Source organism: Meriones unguiculatus, chromosome 18 (genome assembly GCF_030254825.1).
Source record: "Meriones unguiculatus strain TT.TT164.6M chromosome 18, Bangor_MerUng_6.1, whole genome shotgun sequence".
In the NCBI taxonomy this organism is placed as follows: domain Eukaryota; kingdom Metazoa; phylum Chordata; class Mammalia; order Rodentia; family Muridae; genus Meriones; species Meriones unguiculatus.
Window position 1 is genome coordinate 66,885,028 of NC_083365.1, and position 20,097 is coordinate 66,905,124.

Genomic DNA, 20,097 nt, shown 5'->3' on the forward strand with positions numbered 1-20,097 from the left:
CAGCACCCATGTTGGGCGGCTCTCAACTGCCTAAAACTACAGCTCCAGGGGATCCGAGCCATGTGTGTGTGCCCTCCCACATACACATAATTAACAACAGTAAAAATAAATCTGGAGAAAATAAAATTGATTTATTTTTATGAGATAGGAGCTCATGTAGCCCAGGTTAGACTCAAGCTCTGCTGTGTAGTCAAAGATGACCTCCAACTTCTGATTCCCCTGCCTCAGCTTCCCAAGTACTAGGATTATAGCCATGTGTCACCGTGCCCAGTTTATGCTGTGTTGAGATGGAAGCCCAGGGCCTCATGCATGCTAGGCAAGCCTTCCACCGAGTTCCACCCCAGTCCCTTGTCTATGTTTCTTTAGCTTTTAGTATGCTTTGAACACAGGCAGTCTGATGCCTCCGGTGGTTTTCTTTCCGCTCAACAAAGCTTTGGCTGTTGGGGGGCTCTTGTGGCTCCACAGGAATGTAGGTCTTGTTTCTATTTCTGCGAAGCGTTTTGTTGGGATCTGGGTAAAGACTGCACTGTCTGTGTGTAAAAGTTGTTGGAGCATGAGAAAGGTGGCCCAGTCTGTAGAGTGCCTGCCCTATAAGTGTGAGGATCTGAATGTGTATCCCAGTGCCTATAAACATCTGGGCACAGTGGCACATGCCAGCACAGGAAGGCAGAGATCGAATCCTGGGGCTCACCGGACAGCCAGGCTAGCTGGCTCAGCATGCTCCATGATCAGTGGGAGACCCTGTCTCAAAAACTGTGGTGGTTGTTGAGGAAGATACTCGACATCAACTTCTGCCCCTTACACACATGCATGCGCATGCGCCTTGCACACCTATATACACAGCGACATGTACAAATGCATGGGCTGCACGTGTGCCCACATGTCTCTGTCTGTCGCTCTCACTGCCTCTCTCTCTCACACAGTGTACACACGCACCAGTCCGCTGTGAGCCTGACTCATCTGTGCTGGGCTGTGAGTCTCATGTGCAGCAGGCGGGGAGAGCAGCTCTGAAGAGCACAGCAGCACCTGCCTTAGTGGGGGCTTGGTGACTGCTCGCTGTCCCCCTAGGGACACCTGGTGGTGGGCACTATAAACGAATACATTTACTTTGTGTGTTATTGGCCCTCCAAAAGGCAAATGCACTTTGAACACATTTCTTATTCAGATGGGTGAGTTCTGTTTGTCTCTTTGTCTGGCTTTCTTTTGTTTTTGTCTTCCCAAAGTGGATATCGAACCTAGGGCCTTGTGTATGTCAGACGGGACTGTACCATTGAGCCACATCTCCGTTCTCTTCAGTTTTCTGTTGTACCTAATGTGTTCACCATATTGGAATACAATGGAAATTCTCTCTTGTCTGTCTGAGCAGAGCACCACCCATGCCAGGACAAGCAAATACCAACCCATGTCCTTTTTATTATTAACTTGTTACCTTGTGTGTGTGAGAGTGCACATTCCTGATGTGCATGTGGAGATCTGAGGACAACTTTGTGGAGTCACCCGATTTGTGCAGCAAGCACCTTTATTCACTGAGCCATCTTATTGCTTGCTGGCCTCGAGATAAGCACTACCGTTTTACCCTCTATTGCTTCCGTGGTGCCTACATATTCCCCTTATGTCTCTTTGCCCTTGACATATATATTTTGAAAATCTTACCTTAGCAGAATGCTTCTTCATTTTCTTTTACAGTGGAGAAATGTTTCATTGTGCAGATTACACTGTATTTAACGAGTACTTACCAAAGGTCATTTGGATTTTCCCAGATGGTTGCCACTGTGAACATTGCTTCACCTGGTGCCTTTGTATGTCATTTCTCACACATGTGTATGTGCAGACTCATACAAGTGTGTATATGTGTGTGTGCATGTGTGTGTGATATATGTGTGTGAGTGTACATGTATGTGTGCCACAGTATTTGGAGGCTAGAGGACAGCTTTCAGAAGTCAGTTTTCTCATTTCACTGTGGGTTCTGGGGATCATCAGGCTTCACTTTGACCCACTGGGCCCTCTCTCTAATCTTATATGTTTTGATATTTGCCAAAACTTGTCTTTTGTAGGTGTTGTATCATCAGCTGTTAATAGTTAAAACTGATATTGGGATTTGGGATAGATTTTAAAAGAATGTTTACTCTGTATTGTTGCATATTCTCTGCTGAGTTAGAATATTTATTTTATATGGTATTGGAGTAATAGTGTTCTGGGTCACTGGTTTCCAGTAGTTGCCAAAGACCCTCAAAAGCATCTCTGATTTATGTGCTAAGCAGACATCAATGATATGAAAATAATAATAGCTCATACATGCATGATAGTCCATGTTTTGAGTGTACGTAGAGAACTTTATATTTAATAAAGTAGTAGTTCTTCTGTGTGTGGTGTTGACTGTGTCTTATGTGTAATGTGGTTACTCGTTTGTAACCATACTTTTTACTTTATTGGGTTCTTTTACCTACCACCCTTCTCTACCCCAATCCCTTCCAATCCCCCAACACTAGGTAGGAGGGAAAGAGAAAAGAAGGTATAGCTCTCTTTAGACTATTTGCTGCTGATTCGGGGCATCGAGTTCCTTGGGGCCAGTCCAGCCTTCATTGTAATGATCTCTCCAACCAGCACCCAGCAAACAACAAAAAGCCTCAGCAGGGACAGCAGCTGCCAGAGCTCCTCTGGGGCTCTCACATTTATACCCTCTGAGGAGTCCCCAGAATTCAAAATGTAAACTATCATCAGCTGGAAAAATCACGCCTCTGCTGGAGCACGAGACACATCATAGCCAGCTGCTGCGGTCAGTCTGAAGCAGCCCCATACCCCACATCTGTGATTGAAACGAAAACATATTTCCAATATAACTAGGTTTTTAAAGGAACCAGAATCCTCACTACACTTGTTGGCATGGGTGTCCGCACATATGTGCTCAGATATACATTCAGTTGAGCACACGTTTGTGTGAAGGCCTGAGGTCAGTGTCCAACATCTTTCCTATCATTCTCCACCTTCGTTTTTTTGAGAAAGGCCTCTCACTGAATCTGAACCTCATGTATTTGGCTCAGCTGGCTGCCTGCCTCCAGTGGTCCTTCTGGATCTATCCCTCCCCTTCTGGGAGCTCAGAAATCTACTGCTATTTCCTGGCATTCTCTGTGGGTCTGGGGATCCAAATGTGGATCCCCACACTTACGCAGTAGGTACTTTTCTGACTGAGCCTCTCCCTACCCCAGGAATCGTTCTTTCAATAGTTTCACTGACTTCTCAGGTCAGTGGCTGCCAGCTCCGCAGTGCAGGGATGGGTTTGTTATAGTAAATGACCCCTGGATTTGATGCTGCTTTAGCTTCATTTTGTCCAATTTTTCAAATTAGCTTAGTCTGTAGTTGGAGATGTAGCTCAGTTGGGGGTGCCTGAGTTCTACCCTAGCACCATGTAAACCAGGCATGGTAACACACCTGTTATCCCAGCAGTTGAGAGGCGAAGGCCGGAGGGTCAGAAGTTCAAGGTTTTATTGGCTACACATGGAGTTCATGGACTGCCTGGGCTACAAATGGAATTCATAAACAGCCTGAGCTATGCATGGAGTTCATGGACAGCCTGGGCTACATGAGACCCCGTTTGGGTCTTGGAGAGCAGATACTACATCCTATTTCAACATTTTGTAATGAAAAATTATTTTGTTTTGCAGATGTCCCTTTGAGGACCGGCTTGCCACCACCACTCAGAAATTACAAATATGGTAACCAATTTTTTATTATTTAAAAAATATATAATTTTGTATTATTGTTGTTTACATGAATTCAAATGTGATGTTCAAATATTAATTTACTCTAAATTAAAGTCAGTGTGGAGGAGCAGGGGCCATAGCTTAGGGAGCAACATGTGCTTAGTATGGGCAAGGCTCCAGCTTGAACATCCATATTACATAAGTGTTTGTGTGTGATACGGTTGTTAAGGAGTATAGGACTTGCAGCATGCTGGGAACCTCAATTGTAGTGTATAGGAAGTGGCATGCTTGTGGGGAGTAGCATGCTTGGTATAAATGCGTGCACATGCATAGATGCGAAAGAAATGAAATGCAATACAAAGAAAAACTGCAGCACTAAAGCCACAGGCTCCGCGTCATTATTTGTTATAAAACCATCTAGGTCCTCTCGCTCAGTAGAGTGGCACTCAGCAAACTTGATTTGAGACAGTACTTGAAAGTTGCAGCATATCCAATAAATATTCCTGCTAATTAGTGCAGACATTTGAAAGTGTAAATTTTTTATAACCCTAAGTCATTTTCCAGAGCGGCTTTTCATTCCGTTTCCATCTGATAGGTCAACCGATGACCTACAGTCTTTCAAAATCACAATCTCCGTGCGCCTGCATTTTAATACCCATAGTCTAATTGTGAGGTCACAGAGACAGCCAGGCAGGAGGCAGAGGCACCGAGTGGGAAGTATTTTGATTTATGAGACCTAAAGCATTTACATACTCAATATTGAAGCAGAGAAAGGAATAAAAAGCATGATTGAGGTAAATATGAAGTTTCTCAATTGTGGCCTTCACAGCTTTTGAAGGAGAATGCCTTGAATAGAATCTCAGAATCGTAAATTTGAATCCACCTGCAAATTACATATGATTTCCCTTTTTTTGCATATTGTAGTGTGTGTGTGTGTGTGTGTGTAGGCAAATGTGTGCAGTCTCAGCTCCTTCAAAAGATAAATTTTAAAATAATGAAAGCAGAGAGAGACCTTGAGAGATGGCTCAGCGGTTAAGAGCACTCACTTCTTTTCCAGAGGACCCTGGTTCAATTCCCAGGACCCAGACGGCAGCTCACAACTTTCTGTAACTCCAAGAGCTGACACTCTCACACAGATGTACATGCAGGCTAAACACCGTGTGCATACAATAAAAATAAATTAATTAAAAAAAAGAAAAAAAGGAAAGCAGGGAAGATGGTGATGGCTCATTTGGTAAAGTGCTTGTTGAACAACTGTGAGGATCTGAGTTCAATCCTCCAAACTCATATAAAACATGCCGGGCACAATGGCACGCGTTTATAATCCCAGGGCTTCCGAGGTAGAGACATCTGTATTTTGGGGCTTGCTGGCCAGACCAGCCTAATGTAATCAGGGAGCCCAAGGCCAGTGAGGAACTCTGTCTCAAAAATAAATGAATGAATGACAAGGTGGATGGCTTATAGGGAAGGAGAGTCAATGCTGTCTTCTGGTTTCCACACTCATACATACACACTTGTGTGCCCATACATAGACCCAACAATATAAAAATAATATAAGGTAGTGTAACCGTCAGAGACTCATTGGGGTAGAAAGTATCTGTCTCATTAACCCCACTGTGTCATAGCATTTCTGCATATTTAGGTGAACCGGCAGAAAGATGAGAAGGAGTTGCAGGAGCAGTAGGTCCTGAGGGAGAGGCTCTTTGGCTGGGTCTGGATGTGTAACGGTCAGTAGCTTTGTCTCCCTTAGGAAAGGCTTGGTGCCGGCTTTTCACCTGCCGTGCTCACCTTGTACTTGTCCGGCCTGTGGGAGCAGGGCAGTGTACTGAGCAGCTTTCCGTTCTGCTGGTTGGTCCTGGGCTGAGGGGTGAAGGGCCATGACAGCCACCAGTGTTAGTGCTTTCTGAGACCTTGCTCCCATTTAATTAGTGTCTACATCTGATGATGCAGCCTTTCATCCCATGGGCGCAGCCACTGTGCGTTTGGACACACAATAATCCTGACTTCATGAGTCTCTGCAGATGCTCTGCTTTGTGTACAGGGTTTTAAATACGATCTATCGATGGATTGATTGATTGATTGATTGATTGACTGAATGTTTTTTGAAACTGAGTCTCTCTATGAAATCCCGGCTGCCCTGGAACTCACAGAGATCCACGTGACCAGACTGGCTTCAAACTCCCAGAGAGTTTCCGCCTCCTGAGTGCTGGAATTAAAGGTGTGCGCCACTATGCCTGGCTAGCATTGTGTGTTTTTAAGGCAGTATGAAATCGAACAGTGCATGGGCTAGCATATTATATACTCTACAATATACATGCTATTTATTTTAAACACCTAGAACCCCATTTTCTCTGTTGTTGTGATACGTGTATTTGCCTGTATGTGTATAAATGTACCATGTACATGTTGTACTACAGAGGCCAGGAGAGCGTGGCAGACTCCCTATCACCGGAGCTATGGACAGTGGGGAGCCGGCATGTGTGTACTGGGAACTAGCAGCAAACTCGGACTCTCTGTAAGAGAAGCAAGTGCTCCCAACTGCTGAGCCGCCTTTATAGCCCCTGTTTTATATTTTTAAAAGATCTTATTTTTATTTGCATATGTGTCTGTGTGGGGGTGCTGTATGTGTGTATTCCTATGAAGGCTACAAGAGACTCAGGGCCAAACTTTGGGCAGAGCACAGGGAGTCTTATGGAGAAAGAGAGGGGTGGAATTAGAGGGGCATGGAGGGGACAGGAGCCCCACAAGGAGACCAACCTTGTAAACCCAGGGGGTCCTGCAGAGACTGATGCACCAACGGAGGACCATGCATGGACAGGGCCTAGATCCCCTGCTCAGACGTGGCTGATTGGTAGCTCAGTCTCCATGTGGATCTTTGAGTGAGGTAATCAGGGGCTGCCTCTATCATGAACTCAGTTGACTGCTCTTTAATCACTCGCCCCTGATGATGCAGCCTTGCCAGGCCCTAGAGGAATAGGATCCAGGCAGTCCTGATGAGACTTAAGAAACTCTGGGTAGATGGCAATAGTGGAGAACTCCCTCTTTCAGTGGACTAGGGGAAGTCGATAGGGGGAAAGGGGAGGGAGGATGGGACTTGGGGAGTGGAGGGAAGAGGCTTTAATCCGGATATATAATGAATAAACTGTGAAGAAAAAAATTAAAAACAACAATAATAACAACAAAAGGATCTGAGTTCAGTTCCAAGCATCCAGTTCTAATGTTTCACAATCACCTGTAATTCCAGTTCCAGCAGGTCAGTGTCCTCTTCTGGCCTTTGTGGGCACCCCCCCAATACACACACACACACACACACACACACACACACACACACACACATCTTTTTTTTTTTAAGTCAGGGTGGAAGGCACCCGGAGAACAAAACCCAAGTTTCAGTGCTGGCCTCTGCATATGCAATCACGCACACGCCTACCAGACACAACTTTTAAAAAGCTCAGTAACAAAACCTGTAGCATGCAATTAATGCTCCTAAGGTCAGATTACAGTTTGCAGGTGGGATCTACACACCTTAAGCTTCTTTTAGTTAAAATAAATTTCTGCTGGCTTCTCCCTTGTCTCAGCACAGACTTTTAGTGACAAAAAGAATATAGTAGGAAACTCAGAATTGTAGATAATCTATAAGTCATGCTTGCTTTTTTTTCTGGGTCCATTGTAAATTTGCTTCTGTGTTTGGGGTATATTTGTATTCCTGACAATCATGTTTTGCTTAGGCTGTATTGATTTTTTTATTTCTTCAGAGTCTAGGGTTAAGCCAACCTTTAATCCCAGCACTCAGGAGGCGGATCTCTGAGTTGGGGGCCAGCCTGGTCTACATGGTGAATTCTGAGAGCTACACAGCGAGACCCTGTCTCAAAAAAAAAAAAACAAAAACAAAAACAAAAAAAAAAAAAACAAAAAACAAAAAACAAAAAAACAAGAGTTATTGGCCAGATGGCTCAGCAAGTAAAGAAAGACACTTACCCCAAGCTTGATCACTTCGTCTGATCACCAGAACCCATGTGGGAGGAGAGGACTGGCTGCAGTTGCGAGACCCACACTCATGCCTTGGCATGAGTGCATCCCAACACAAACTAGTTACCTAAGGAACTAGATAAATAGGTTTGTTAAAGAGTCTGTAGTTGTGGTCCCAGGGTGTCGAGGTAGTGTTAAAATTACAGTAATAGAAAATACTATAATAGATGACAGTTGATTCCTTTCTCTCTCATGTGTTTATGTATGGATGTATTGGTATGTGTACATATGTGTGTGGGAGGCGCACACATACGCAAGTGTGTGTGCAGGTCAAAGGCTGACATCTGGTATTCTCCTGTAGCACTCCCCACCTTATTTATTTACTTTGAGTCAGGGTCTTTCCCTGAACCTGGCTGGACTAGGCCAGCCAGGGAGCTCCAGGGTTCTGGTCACCTCCTCCCCAGTGCCAAGAAACCCAGCGTTTTCACATGGGTTCTGGGGAGGGGCCTCAGGGCCTCCTGCTTGGACCACAAGCTCTTTACTGACTGATCCGTCTCCCCAGCCAGTCTGTTGAAAATAATGAGTAATTCACAGTGCGTGAGTGCTTGCCCGAAGTGTAGATGAGCACATGTTCAAGTCTGATGCCAAAGGAGGATGGAGGAGCCACAAGTCCCCTTACACTGTGCTGAGATGAGCTTAGCAGACCCTGCCTTCATACAGAGTCTTCATTACATTGTGACCAGTAGAATGAAGTTTAGTGTACTGTTGGGGGCTTATTTGGATAGAAGCATACATCGCAGTCATGTTACTGTAATTAAATGGTTTAAAAAATGAAGTGGAGAACCAGAAACTTTCATAATTCAAGTATGCAGAATGCCTGTGTCTGCTAGGTAACGAGGGGCCGATGACCTTAGAGTTGGAGGGCTTTGTAAAATGTTTTTAAATGCAGGAGTTTATACTGGGTTGTGGTTCCAGACGGAGAGTCCATAACAGTGGGGCAGCCTGGCCATGGTCATCTGATCAGGAAGCTCAGATCACATCTTCAGCCACGGGCAGACAGCAGGGAATCCAGGGCCTGAGTTTCACCCAAGTGGAGAAAAAGAGCCTGTGGCGAAAATACAGTGAGCTGCTTTCAGCACAGGGCTTGGAGTGAGTTAGGTTCAAATGGAGCAGGTTCAGGGTAAAAGCTTGTCTCTTAAGCACAGCAATCTGAGTTTGACCCCCCAGTACTCACATAACACTCTGGCGTGGTGGCTCGCACCCAAAATGCCAGCTCTGCCAGAGCAGAGACAGGGAGATCTGTGGGACTCACAGGCAAGCCAGTAAAGCAGAGTGTGTAAACTCCAGGTTCAGTGAAAGACTGTCTCTAAACACCGTGGAGAGCAATAGAAGTCACCTGACGCTAGCCTCCGGCCTCCATGTGTGCACGTACACAAACATGTACTCGAACACACAGACATGTATACATACATGCATGTGCAGGCACACACACACATGCATCTGTACACATGTGGCCACACATATACACATGAAAAGAAATAACAGATGTTGGTGTCTTTGGGGCACTGGCGTTCTCTCATGACTCCTAATGTCTGAATTCTGAAGGTAACGGCACATTTTCAGCCTGATCATCTCACCTGGAGGCCTTATAACTACCCTAAGGGCTTAGTGGTTTTTATGAAACCACTAAGTGGGTTTTTTTCACTTACGTTTTTTTTTTTTGTTGTTGTTGTTGTTGTTTTGTTTTGTTTTAAATTTTAATGACAGGGTCTCACCATGCAGCCCTGGCCAGAACTTGCCCTGGAACTGGCCTGGAACTCAGAGATCTGCCTGCCTTTGTCTCCTGAATGCAGAGATTAAAGATGTGTGCTACCACACATACATGAACCTGGCTGTTCATTTGTCTTAATTTACAATTAATACATGGATTTTTTAATTGTTCACTCAGCTTTTAGTGGTCCTTGAGAGTTCTCAGACTACAGTGTTGGAATGCTACATATCAAAAGACTAAACTTGGAACCCACATAGGGTTCTGACCCACAGGCCTCATGAGGCCCAATAAAAACTGACACTTACTTAAAATATTATGAAGTTTTTGGGTTGTTTGTTTGTTTGTTTGTTTGTTTTTTCTTTTTTTTGTAATTGGATGGTTCTCAATTGTGAGCTTTGTAGATAACAATTTCATCTCTCAATGTCAAAAGGTTGGACATGTAACAATTTAAAATATCTTTGTGTCTCTCCCTCCCTCTTTCTTTTTTTCTCCCTCTTGTTCTTCTCTCTTCCTTTCCTCCCTCTTTCCTTCCTCCCAGCCATCCTTCCCTTCTCCTCCCAGGACCTTCATATGCCAGGCAACACTCCACCATTGAACTCTACCTCTGGTCTCTTATAATGTGTGTGACTTGCTAAAATGCATTACCTTTTACAGTAGAACAGATTTTAGATAGGTATGTTCATAGAGGAAGGTTTTGGCTAGTCCAGTTACTTCATCTAGTAATTACAACAGAGGTTTTAGGTGCTTCTGTGTGAAGAAAGAACTTGTTTTCTTTTTCTTTCAGATACACTAAAGATTCTTCATCAAGCTCACAAAGCAAAGGTATGTGTATAGGAGTATCTGATGGGGGGCATCTGGTGGGTAGGTGGGTGGGGATCTGGTAGGTGGGGTTTCTGTTACACCACCCGTTGCTAGAATTGGTAGTAAGCACGTGGATATGTGTGTAAAATATCTCCTATTCTGGAAATGATTGTTTTGGAGGTGTGTGGTGCTGTCCACAGAGACACAGGCTACCCTTCCAAAGTGTCTCTTACCTGAAGAGAGGTGTGTGTTTATGTGCTCTGTGCTTTCATTTGTGTGTTCTTGAGGTATTCGTGTAAGGTTTTGATGAAGCTGCCACCACAGGTGTGCTTCCCAGATGGGAGGGGGACCTCTTCTCTCTTGAGCCTCAGTGGCCTTGTTCAGACTCTTCATTGAAACTGTCAGCTCACTCTTATATGAACTGCTCAAGGACGGGGGACACACCTTTGTGTGTGTGTCTGTGTGTACATATGTATCTTTGCATGTGTACAAGACAGGCATGTACATATGCTGTTGTGTTTATTGAGGCAGGGTCTCACTGTGGAGGTCTGGCTGGACTGGAACTCCCTATGTAGACCAGGCTGCCCTCAAACTTACAGAGATCTGTCTGTCTCTGTCTCAAGAGGGTTTGCTACCAAGTAGAGCTTCCACCTTATCTCCGAGACAGGATCTCCCACTGGCCCTGGGGCTCGTGATTAGCTACCTGATCTCCAGGCTCATCCTCGCCCCACGTTGCCAGCTCTGGGGTAGGCATGCACTACTGTGCCCAGCTTTTGAACTCAGGTCCCCACACTTGTGTGGCAAACAGCTCCCCGGCTGGACCACGTCCCAGCCCTGAATACCTCATTCATGCCTCTTTGTGCCTCTAGAACCTAGTGTGTGGTGCCCGGGTCATAGAATTTTATAGCTTTTTAAATCTTTGTTTCATTTTCATATATTTATTCCTGTGTGTGTGCATCTGTGGAGGTCAGAGGGCAGCTTTCAGGATTCCCTTCTCCCCTTCCACCACGGGGGTTCCACAGATCAAACTCAGCTCCTCGGGCTTGGTTCCAGGTGCCTTTGCCCTCTGAGCCATCTCACTGACCCTAAGTTTTGGGTGAAGTATTTATTCACGAATTAATTTCATTTTATTCTTATTTCAAGCCATTGGTGCAGTTGTAAACTCAAGCTTTCAAGATAGATGTGTGTCAGATGACGAGAGCAAGTGGCCGAGAGTGTCAGCTTGTTTCAGGTTAGGGACTGGCAGCATTTATTGCATATGAAAATTTGACGGTGTCTCGGAACACGGGGTTCACACATGTCTGAGGCTTCAGTGTGGCATCTGCTCCTTTTATGGGTACCGGAATGTTCTGCCATAGTCTGCCCACAGGCTGCATCTGAGGGGTAGTTTTGTTCCGGTTTCTAAACAGTAGGGAAGGCAAGGTTTGGCTTTGGTTTGCATTTTCTTAGTTACTCTTCTCCCAGCTGTGACAGAATACCTGACAGAGCACCTTGAGAGAGAGACTCTTCTGTAACATTTATAGACCTGAAATACAGTGTGGGGTACAGTGCGTCCTGGAGGGGAAGGCATGGCTTTATGACCAGGAAGCAGAACGGTGAGTGCTAGGACCAGCACCTCCCTCCCCTGAGTGTGGATGTGCAGTAGCCAGAGGAGGGTGTTACCATCCTACTCTTAACCCCTTGTACCATGCTCCCATGAGACAGGATCTCTTGCTGGGTCCAGAATCACATTTGAAGGCAGTAAACCCCAACAGCTCCTGTTTACGCACTGTAGTCACAGACACCTTCGGTTTTTTGAGGGGACTGGGGATTTGAACTCAAGTCCTCATGCTTGCACAGAAAACATTCTTACACAGTGAGTCATCTCTCCAACCCTACAGCCATATTTTTTTTTAAGAGAGAAAAAAGTAAGACTTTAGAACACAGTACATGGTACGTTTCTGTTTGCACAGCGGAGCTTACAGGCACACCCATGTGTGGTGTCAGGAAGCATACATGGGCAGGCACAGGCTCTGCAGAGAAGAGCACAGCTGGCCAGAGGGGAGAGGAGGCTTTCCAGTGTTCGCTGTTCATGTGCTTGGAGAATTTAGACTCTTGTGTTCTAAAAGATCTCTTAATAAAGCATGAATTTATTTTTCAGTGGGAGTGCTCTGGAGTTCAGGGCCCTCTGTCTGTAGCAAGTCGAGTTCACAAACCATGGAACACGGCCTCTGGCTTGTGGGGCCTCTGTTTAGGCAGCAGAGAGACCTTTCTGTTGAGTCTGTCTCAGACACATTGTAGAAATAGGGTAGACTGGGCTTCAGGAATGGGTTAATCAGTGAAGCATTTGCCTTGCAAGCATGAGGGCCAGAGTTCAGATCCCCAAAACTTACATGAAAGGCCAGGTGTGTTAGCAAGCACTGTAATTTGCACAGGGCTCATGGCCAGCTAGTCCAGCTAATCAGTGACTTCCGGTTCATCGAAAGACCTTGTCGCAACAAATAAGGTGGAGTGGGGATTGAGGAAGACACATAACATTGATTTCTGGCCCCCTCTTCTCCAGCCTTCATCTCCTCCCCCCACACACATGGAACTAGAATATACTACTAAACAGCTGAATTCTGATTGGCAGGTGACACTGTGAGGCCAATTCAGTCACTTCCAGGTGCTGTTCAGGGGAAGACAACAGCTCCAAATTATCTCCCCTGGTGCCCAACTAGAATTGTAAATATCACTGGAAAACAACCACCACTGCCACTCCAAATCACACGGAAATGTGACAGTTAATAAGACACAGGCTGAAATCTTTGTCAGCTTGGACACTTCTAACTATGTGTCCTTGGGGCCACTTAAGGCCAAGTTGCTTCTCTCAGAAGTCACATTGTCAGGGGTGAGTCTTTAGTTCCACCTCTGATGAGCCTTGTGCCCTGGGCCTGCATTTCTGCAATTCCTCCCAAATTCTTGTGGTGACGATGCAGCCTGGTCACAGCAGACAGCACTGACGGTCGAGCTAGATCACCGCACATCCTCCTGCACTTGTCTCCCTTTCTCTAGTTGCAAGGTACCTAAAGCTTGGAGAAGTTTTTGGCATTGGGCACACAGAGCTGGGCACTGAGGGAGTTGTAACCCTGGTTTGACTGTTTCCCTAGCCCCTCCTCGTAACGCTCTCAGGTCTGCGGGATGTCACGACCACGTGTTCTTATCAAGTGGCACTCTTTCTTCTTAGACAAATGAGCTTGTGTTGGGTTTGGAGGACGACGACACACTCCTGCTACAGGAAGACAGAACCCTGAAGGACTCAGGAATAGGTGAGCAGGGGCACTGGTGGGTGGGGGACCACTGGGCTTCCCGGCCTGTGTGCCAGGGCTCCTGGCTGATCGCATCTAGAAAATTCTCAGCAAAGTAATTGCCCCTGCGCTGAGAATTCTGTGTGTTCTTGTCGTTTGACCAAGGGAACTGAATATGTGCAGAATACAAATAATTCTTTGCCAGTTTGCTCAGAACTCTGGTGAGGGTCATTTTAAATGATTGACAGGCTATTAGCACAATAACAGCCAACTGTTATCGGCGCTATTGGAGAGAAACGGACCTAGTGAAACTAATGTGGAATAACGAAATGAGATGTTGTTTGTACAACACGCAACGTAACTTCTGATAAGTCACTCAAGACTGGCAGGGCCAGCCACGCTGTGAAATTTAAACTATAAGCCTGGTGTGTGCAGTGGGAAAATTACCTGATTTAGCCTTTCAACCCAGTGTCTGTTCAGTTCTAGTCGAAAGAAATGCTGTGTGGCCATTAGATGTCACTGTTATTCTACTTCTGCCTTCACTAAATACGGTGAGGTGTGAGTATTAGGAGGTCTGAGCAGAAGGCTCATGCCGCCTGTGACGCGCCTCTGAGGTTAGGGAGCACGAGAGTGTCCCAGTGCACAGTTCCTCTGTAGGTCCCCATGTACAGGAGGTGAGAGGCACAGACAGTGATGGCTACACCGCAAAGCCATATGGGTCCGTGAGTGACTTTCACTCAACGACGTCAGGAATTCACATCGTTCCATTGGGATAGGGTTTAAAATAATAGGCTAAGGGGCTGGGGAGATGGCTCGCTTGGTGGGCAGCTGAGCGTGCTGTGCAAGCATGAGGACCTGGATTTGATCCCCAGCAGCCCTGGGTGTGGCCGTGTATGCACCTGTGAACACAGCAGTGTGGGCGGTGGAGAAAGGGGTCTCTAGGGCTTGCTGGCTGCCAGCCTAGCTGCAGGTTCCGTGAGAGACCCTGTCTCCAGGGAAGTAGATGGTGAGCAGGACAACTGATGTCCTCTCTGGCTTCTTCACACACAGGCTCTTGCTCTCCTTCTGATGAATAAAGGTCAGGTTATAAAATCATAAATTACATCTCTGTGTTAAGTCTATAAATTTGCAACAATTAGTGCCTGCTCATATTGTGAATACAGTAGATTTTTGTTATTTGAAATTAAGAAATCATTTTTCTGTCTCCATGAATTGTGCACAGGACTTGTATTCTCTGGTGCTTACATTATTTTCTGTAACTTCATCCAGGATCAAGTTCCCTGGAAGTAAAATCAGATTTGTGACTATTTATAATGACTTCCTTCTGGGCATGGTGGCTCATGTCTTTGTCCTGGCCTAGGGAAGGCAGAGGCTCGAGGACACGAGGTTCAGGCCAGCCTGGGTTGCATTACAACTACAAGACCAAGCTAGACTACCTGCTGAGAGCCTCTCTATAACAGATAAACAGATAAACAAACAAACAAATGAAATGTCTCTCTACTTGGAAAAAGTCATGTATCAGATAGGTATTGAATGTTCATTTTGTGTCGGTGAGAAATGATGTAACTTGATACTTGAGGTTTCAAATGCTGCTTTTATAGCAGGTGGCTCTTCTCTATTTGAGACTTCTAGAGCCTGGAGGAAGCCTGGCTTGCTTTAAAAGCCTAAGCCGAAAGGAATGTTATAGACTGATATTGATGTGGGAATGGACAAGTAGCTGGGTGAAAAGCAATGTAAAAATCCAATGCAAACTGGAAAATTAATAAAGTTGACATCTCTCAAATAAATAGGGAAGAAGTGAATTCGCCAAAAACTATGTGAGTTTCTAGGAAATAAATCTCAAATCTTCAACTCAGTCTTTATTTAAAAAGAAATTTAGATGGTTTAATGTTACAGTGTAAAAATAATTTTAAAATATTTTTACTTGCTAGGTGTAGTGGCACATGCCTTTAATCCCAACACTTGGGAGGCAGAGGCAGGTGGATCTCTGTGAGTTCAAGACCAGCTGGTCTACATAGTGAGTTCATGGACAGCCAGAACTACAGAGTGAGACCTTCTCTTGAAAAAGAAAAAAAAATTATGCATGTTTTTGTATGCATGTACGTATGTGTGTGTGTGTGTGAAAGCTATGCACCATGGTTGGCATGTGGGGATGGACAACCTGTGGAAGTTGGTTCTCTCCTCCCACTCTGCACATCCCAGGGAGTGGAACCTAGGACTTAAGGCAGCAGAACCCTTTACCAGTGAGCCATCTTAGCATCTCATAAAGACAGGATCTCGTGACCTCAAAGGAGATGCCTTAGAGGGGCAAAGGTGGTAAATGTGACCCTGACAGCTGTGTTGGCTAGCTTTGACATAAGCTAGAGTGATTTGGGAAGCAGGAGCCTCAAGAGAGAAAATGCCCCCACTAGGCTGGCCTGTGGTCAAGCTTTGGTACAGTGTCTTGACTGATGATTAATGTGGGGGGACCAGCTCGCTGTGGATGGCATCACTCCTGGGCTGGTGGTCCTGAGCAAGCCGTGAAGAGTGAGCCAGTTGAGTAGCATTCCTTGGCCCTTGCATCAGCTCCTGCCTCAAGTTCCTGCCAGGACTTCCCTCATTGATGGACTATGACATAAAACTATAAGCTGAAATAATCCCTCTCCTCCCCAGTTTGCTTGTGTTCATGGTCTTTATCACAGCAGTGAAGACCTAAATAAGGCACAGACCTAAAGGAAAGGTAACAAACTCTGCAGGACTTGGAGAGATGCTGGTAAAGTGTTTACTGGGTAAAAACCAATTTCAATCTCTAGCACCCACTGGGTAAAAACCCAATTTCAATCTCTAGCACCGACATTAAAATAGAAGGGAGGAAGGGAGGGAGGGAGGAAGGGAGGGAGGCGAATAAAACCAGCCAGGTGTGGTGGCTCCACTTCTGTTACCTCAGTGCTGGGGAGGTGCACACAGGTGGATCCCCGGCTCACCCGCCAACCAGGGTACTTCGTTCCTGTGCTCCAGGATCAGTGAGATCCCGTCTCAAACAACTAATGTGGCGGTGCTGGAGAGATGGCTCAGAGGCTAAGAGTACACATTGCAGAGAACCCAAGTTCACTTTCTGGCACACATGCTGGGCAGCTTACAGCACACACACGCACACACACACACACACACACACACACACGCACACAATTAAAAACAATTTAATTTAAAAGTAAAAATAAAAATAAGGTAGAAAATGACTGAGAAAGATGCCTGTTATCAGGCCTCCACAGGCATGCAGACCCATGCACCTGCACACATGTGCAAATACACATAGACATTAATGCAGATGACTACAGATGACTACATGTGGTTAGTGTAGAAAAGGTACATGAAAAAGTATACAGGTTGAAGAAGCGGTTGGCATGTCTAAATCCTTCCGACCTCTTGGTGGGGTGGCAGCTGCAGGTTGCAATGATGCTGTCTGCATAGCAGAGCCAAAAAACTGAGTTGCACCCTCTCCTCCAAGGCCTCAGTTCAACTTGTTTCTGTCCCTTACGTCCATCTGGGTGACCTCAGACGACCAGCAGCTGTTACAAGATTGGCAGCCATGCATAAAATTGGTGAGCCCCAGGGAGGTTATAGTGTGGGAAAGAATTCTCTCCTGCACATCTGCTGAGCGCATGCATTTCCTCTCACGTTCTGCAGTCAAGACTACTTCCTGTTGTATCTTTTCCTAAGTCAAGAGGAACCCACCTCCTCAGGTCCCCCTTCTGAAGGGCAGTGGGGCTCCCTCTCATGTTTCCTGTCTGAATCACTGATGTGCATATTTGCCCCAGGGATGAAGAATACATTGTGAGACAGCATCATCTTCTTTTAAAACATGCACCTGGGGCTGCAGAGATGGCTCCACAGTTGTATGCACCAGATGCTTTTCCAAAAGTCTACGGTCTGCGTCCCCACACCAGCCGGGTGGCCCACACTCAGGTGCCTGGAACTCCCTCCAGGGAGTTGAATGCCCTCTTTCTGGCTACTGCTTGTACTGCCCCTCCCTCACCTGTGCAGGCCCACTCTCACACACATAACAATATTTAAATAATTAAAATAACAAATACACACGGTCCATGTTTGTAGGTATGCATGGAGGAAGGGTCACACGCCTGAGTTACAGAGATGCTGTCCTGGGTGACTGATTTTTCTTTCCTTCTTTGTGTTCTCTGATTATTCTTGTGATTTAAGTCCTTCCCTGAAAAAAAAAAATCCTTCCCTGTAATTAAGACCAACTTCTGAAAACTTTGCGTGTTTGTGTATTTGTGTGTATGTGTGCAAGCCCTGAGTGCATGCTATATGTGGGTGCTTGTGCGTGGGTTGTGTGGGTTGTGGGAGGTCAGGTGTTGATGTCAGGTGTCTTCCTCACTTAACCTCTGTCTTATTTTTGAGACTGGGTCTCCCATTGAACGTAGAGCTCGCTGAGTGCTCTAGACCAGCCAGCCAGTGAGTCCTGCCTGTATTCGCTCTCCCGGCGCTGGGGTTACAAGAGTGTGCCACTACATCTGACCTTCTTAAAACGTGGATTTGGAGGCTGGGACTCAGGGCCTGATGCTTACAGATGAGCACTTTACCCGTTCTTGTTTTAAGCCTTTGATTCAAATGGGTTTACCTTTGGAGTGATCCAGGGATCCCCAAAATGCCCTCTGGACCTGGCAAGGCAGCTCGGGTCCCTCCTAGAAACAATTTCCTCTGCTTCCTAGAGCCGTGTTCTGTCCCCTCTGGGGAGCGAGCCTTGGTTATAGCTGGGGGAGGACGTCCGGTCCCCCGGGAGCAACAGGAAATTACAGGCAGAGTGGAGTTGTCAAGTATGATTTTTCTCGAGAATTTTCCTTCCCGCCTGCGTCTGGCTAGGCTTCGGAGAGGTTTAAGAGACAAACTCAAAGTCAGCGCTCACTCCCTTTTCACTCCTTGATCTCGCTGAAGAGCTGTCAGTCTGCTATCACAGCCAGTTGCCATGGGAATAATGCCAGTGTGATAAATGTGTCATTCTGACTTTCTGCAGGAATTGGAAAAGAAAGGCTGGGAGGGGAACTGGGAGAAGAGAGTAAGACTAGGTTCCTCTGCAGCCCTTCCTCTTCCTGGGACCCCGTGGCACATTCCACACCTGACAGTGGCACCGTTTTTGTTTGTGGACTCGTGTAGATAAAGTGCTTTGCTTTGGGGCTGAGAGCATTTGTTGTATAGGTGTGAGGAACTGAGTTTGGTTCCCAGCAGCCGTGTAAAAAGTTGGGTCTGGCCGTCCGCATTCACCCAGAGCTGTGAGGGGCAAAGACAGGAGATTGCTGGGGCTTGCCGGCTGCCAGCCTGGCTCCAGGTTAAGTGAGCGGCCCTCCCAAGGAAATAAGATGCAGAATGATGGAATAGGATGCAGACACCCTCCTCAGGTCTCTGTGTGCACATGTACGCAAATATCACATACACACACACAGCACACAGCACACAGCACAAAGAAATACACCATTTACTTCCAGGAAGGAAGAGGGAGTTTTACCAAGATATTTAACTTTTATGACTTGACAGTTGTTCTTGATAATTAAAGTTTCACTGACTAATTCACCATACAAAGAAAAGTGCACTTAAGTTTTTGCAGTGATATTTTATCTATTTCATTTTGTTACTATTGACTCTGTTCCCTTTCAAATCTCTTCTGCTTTGAGAAGGAGCTTGTGGCTAGTGACTCTCATCGAGCAGGCTGTGTAAAAACGCTGAAGCTGGTGACCGTGGACCACGTCAGCGCTGCTTCTCTGAGGGAAGGACCCTTGCCAACCTTGGTTCTGTAATAATCCCACAACTCCCCTGGGGTTGGTTTTCATTTTATGTGTCACTTCTGCCATCAGCTTCCTGCCCTCTGCCTCCACCCAGAACCTCTCCATCACGTCCTACATACAGAACTGCTGTGGAAGTCTCTGGTTCCCACCGCTTCACAGTGTGGGATTTGCAGTTCCTCAAGGTTTGAGGCCCTTTCCTCTTCCTTTTCTTGGGGAGTAATATCTTGGGACAGACACGTTTTCTTTCCTGACAGTGTCAGGATGGCTTCACATTAACCTTGTAACAGTGACAGGCAACTCAGCAATGCTAGCTGGAATCCCAAAACAGATTCACAATGCACCCTACAGACCTGTGTGTGTGTGCATGTGAGTAGACTAGGTTGGTGGGCCAGTGCGTCCCAGGAGGCACTGGTCCCTGCCTCCACTGCACTGGGATTACAAGCACTCAGCACCAGGCCTGCCTCCTTTTCTGTGATCTCTGGAATGGGGTAAAAAAAAAAAAAAAAAAAAAAAAAAAGCAGATCCTCAAGCTTTGTTTACACATAGGTGGTAAAGTGAGGCCATCACTGTACCAACTGAGCTGTCTCCTCAGCCCGTCCTCTTTTATTAGTGTCAGTGTTTGTCTTGTAAGGTTTTGTTTATGTTTTCCTTTCTGTCTAGCAGTGCGAGGACTTAAATTCAGGGTCTTGCACACACGGGCAGGCACTGTACTGCCGAGCTCTACCCCTGACATTTTGTTGTTGTTATGTTAAAGTGTCACTTTCTGACACATGGTTTTATGTATTTATAAGTGAAGATATTTGTGCACTCTG

The 20,097-nt window shown here is 46.0% G+C and overlaps 1 protein-coding gene across 3 annotated transcripts in view; it reads left to right on the plus strand.

Annotated features, from left to right (window-relative positions):
* Window positions 1–20,097, plus strand: part of C18H2orf76 (chromosome 18 C2orf76 homolog) — a 166,212-nt gene that overhangs the window by 35,938 nt on the left and 110,177 nt on the right. For all 3 annotated transcript variants that reach the window (XM_060371703.1, XM_060371704.1, XM_021653876.2), the window contains exons 3-5: window positions 3,663–3,713; window positions 10,226–10,263; window positions 13,448–13,529. In XM_060371703.1, the coding sequence (XP_060227686.1) occupies window positions 3,663–3,713; window positions 10,226–10,263; window positions 13,448–13,529 (171 nt within the window). The remainder of the gene's footprint in view (window positions 1–3,662; window positions 3,714–10,225; window positions 10,264–13,447; window positions 13,530–20,097) is intronic.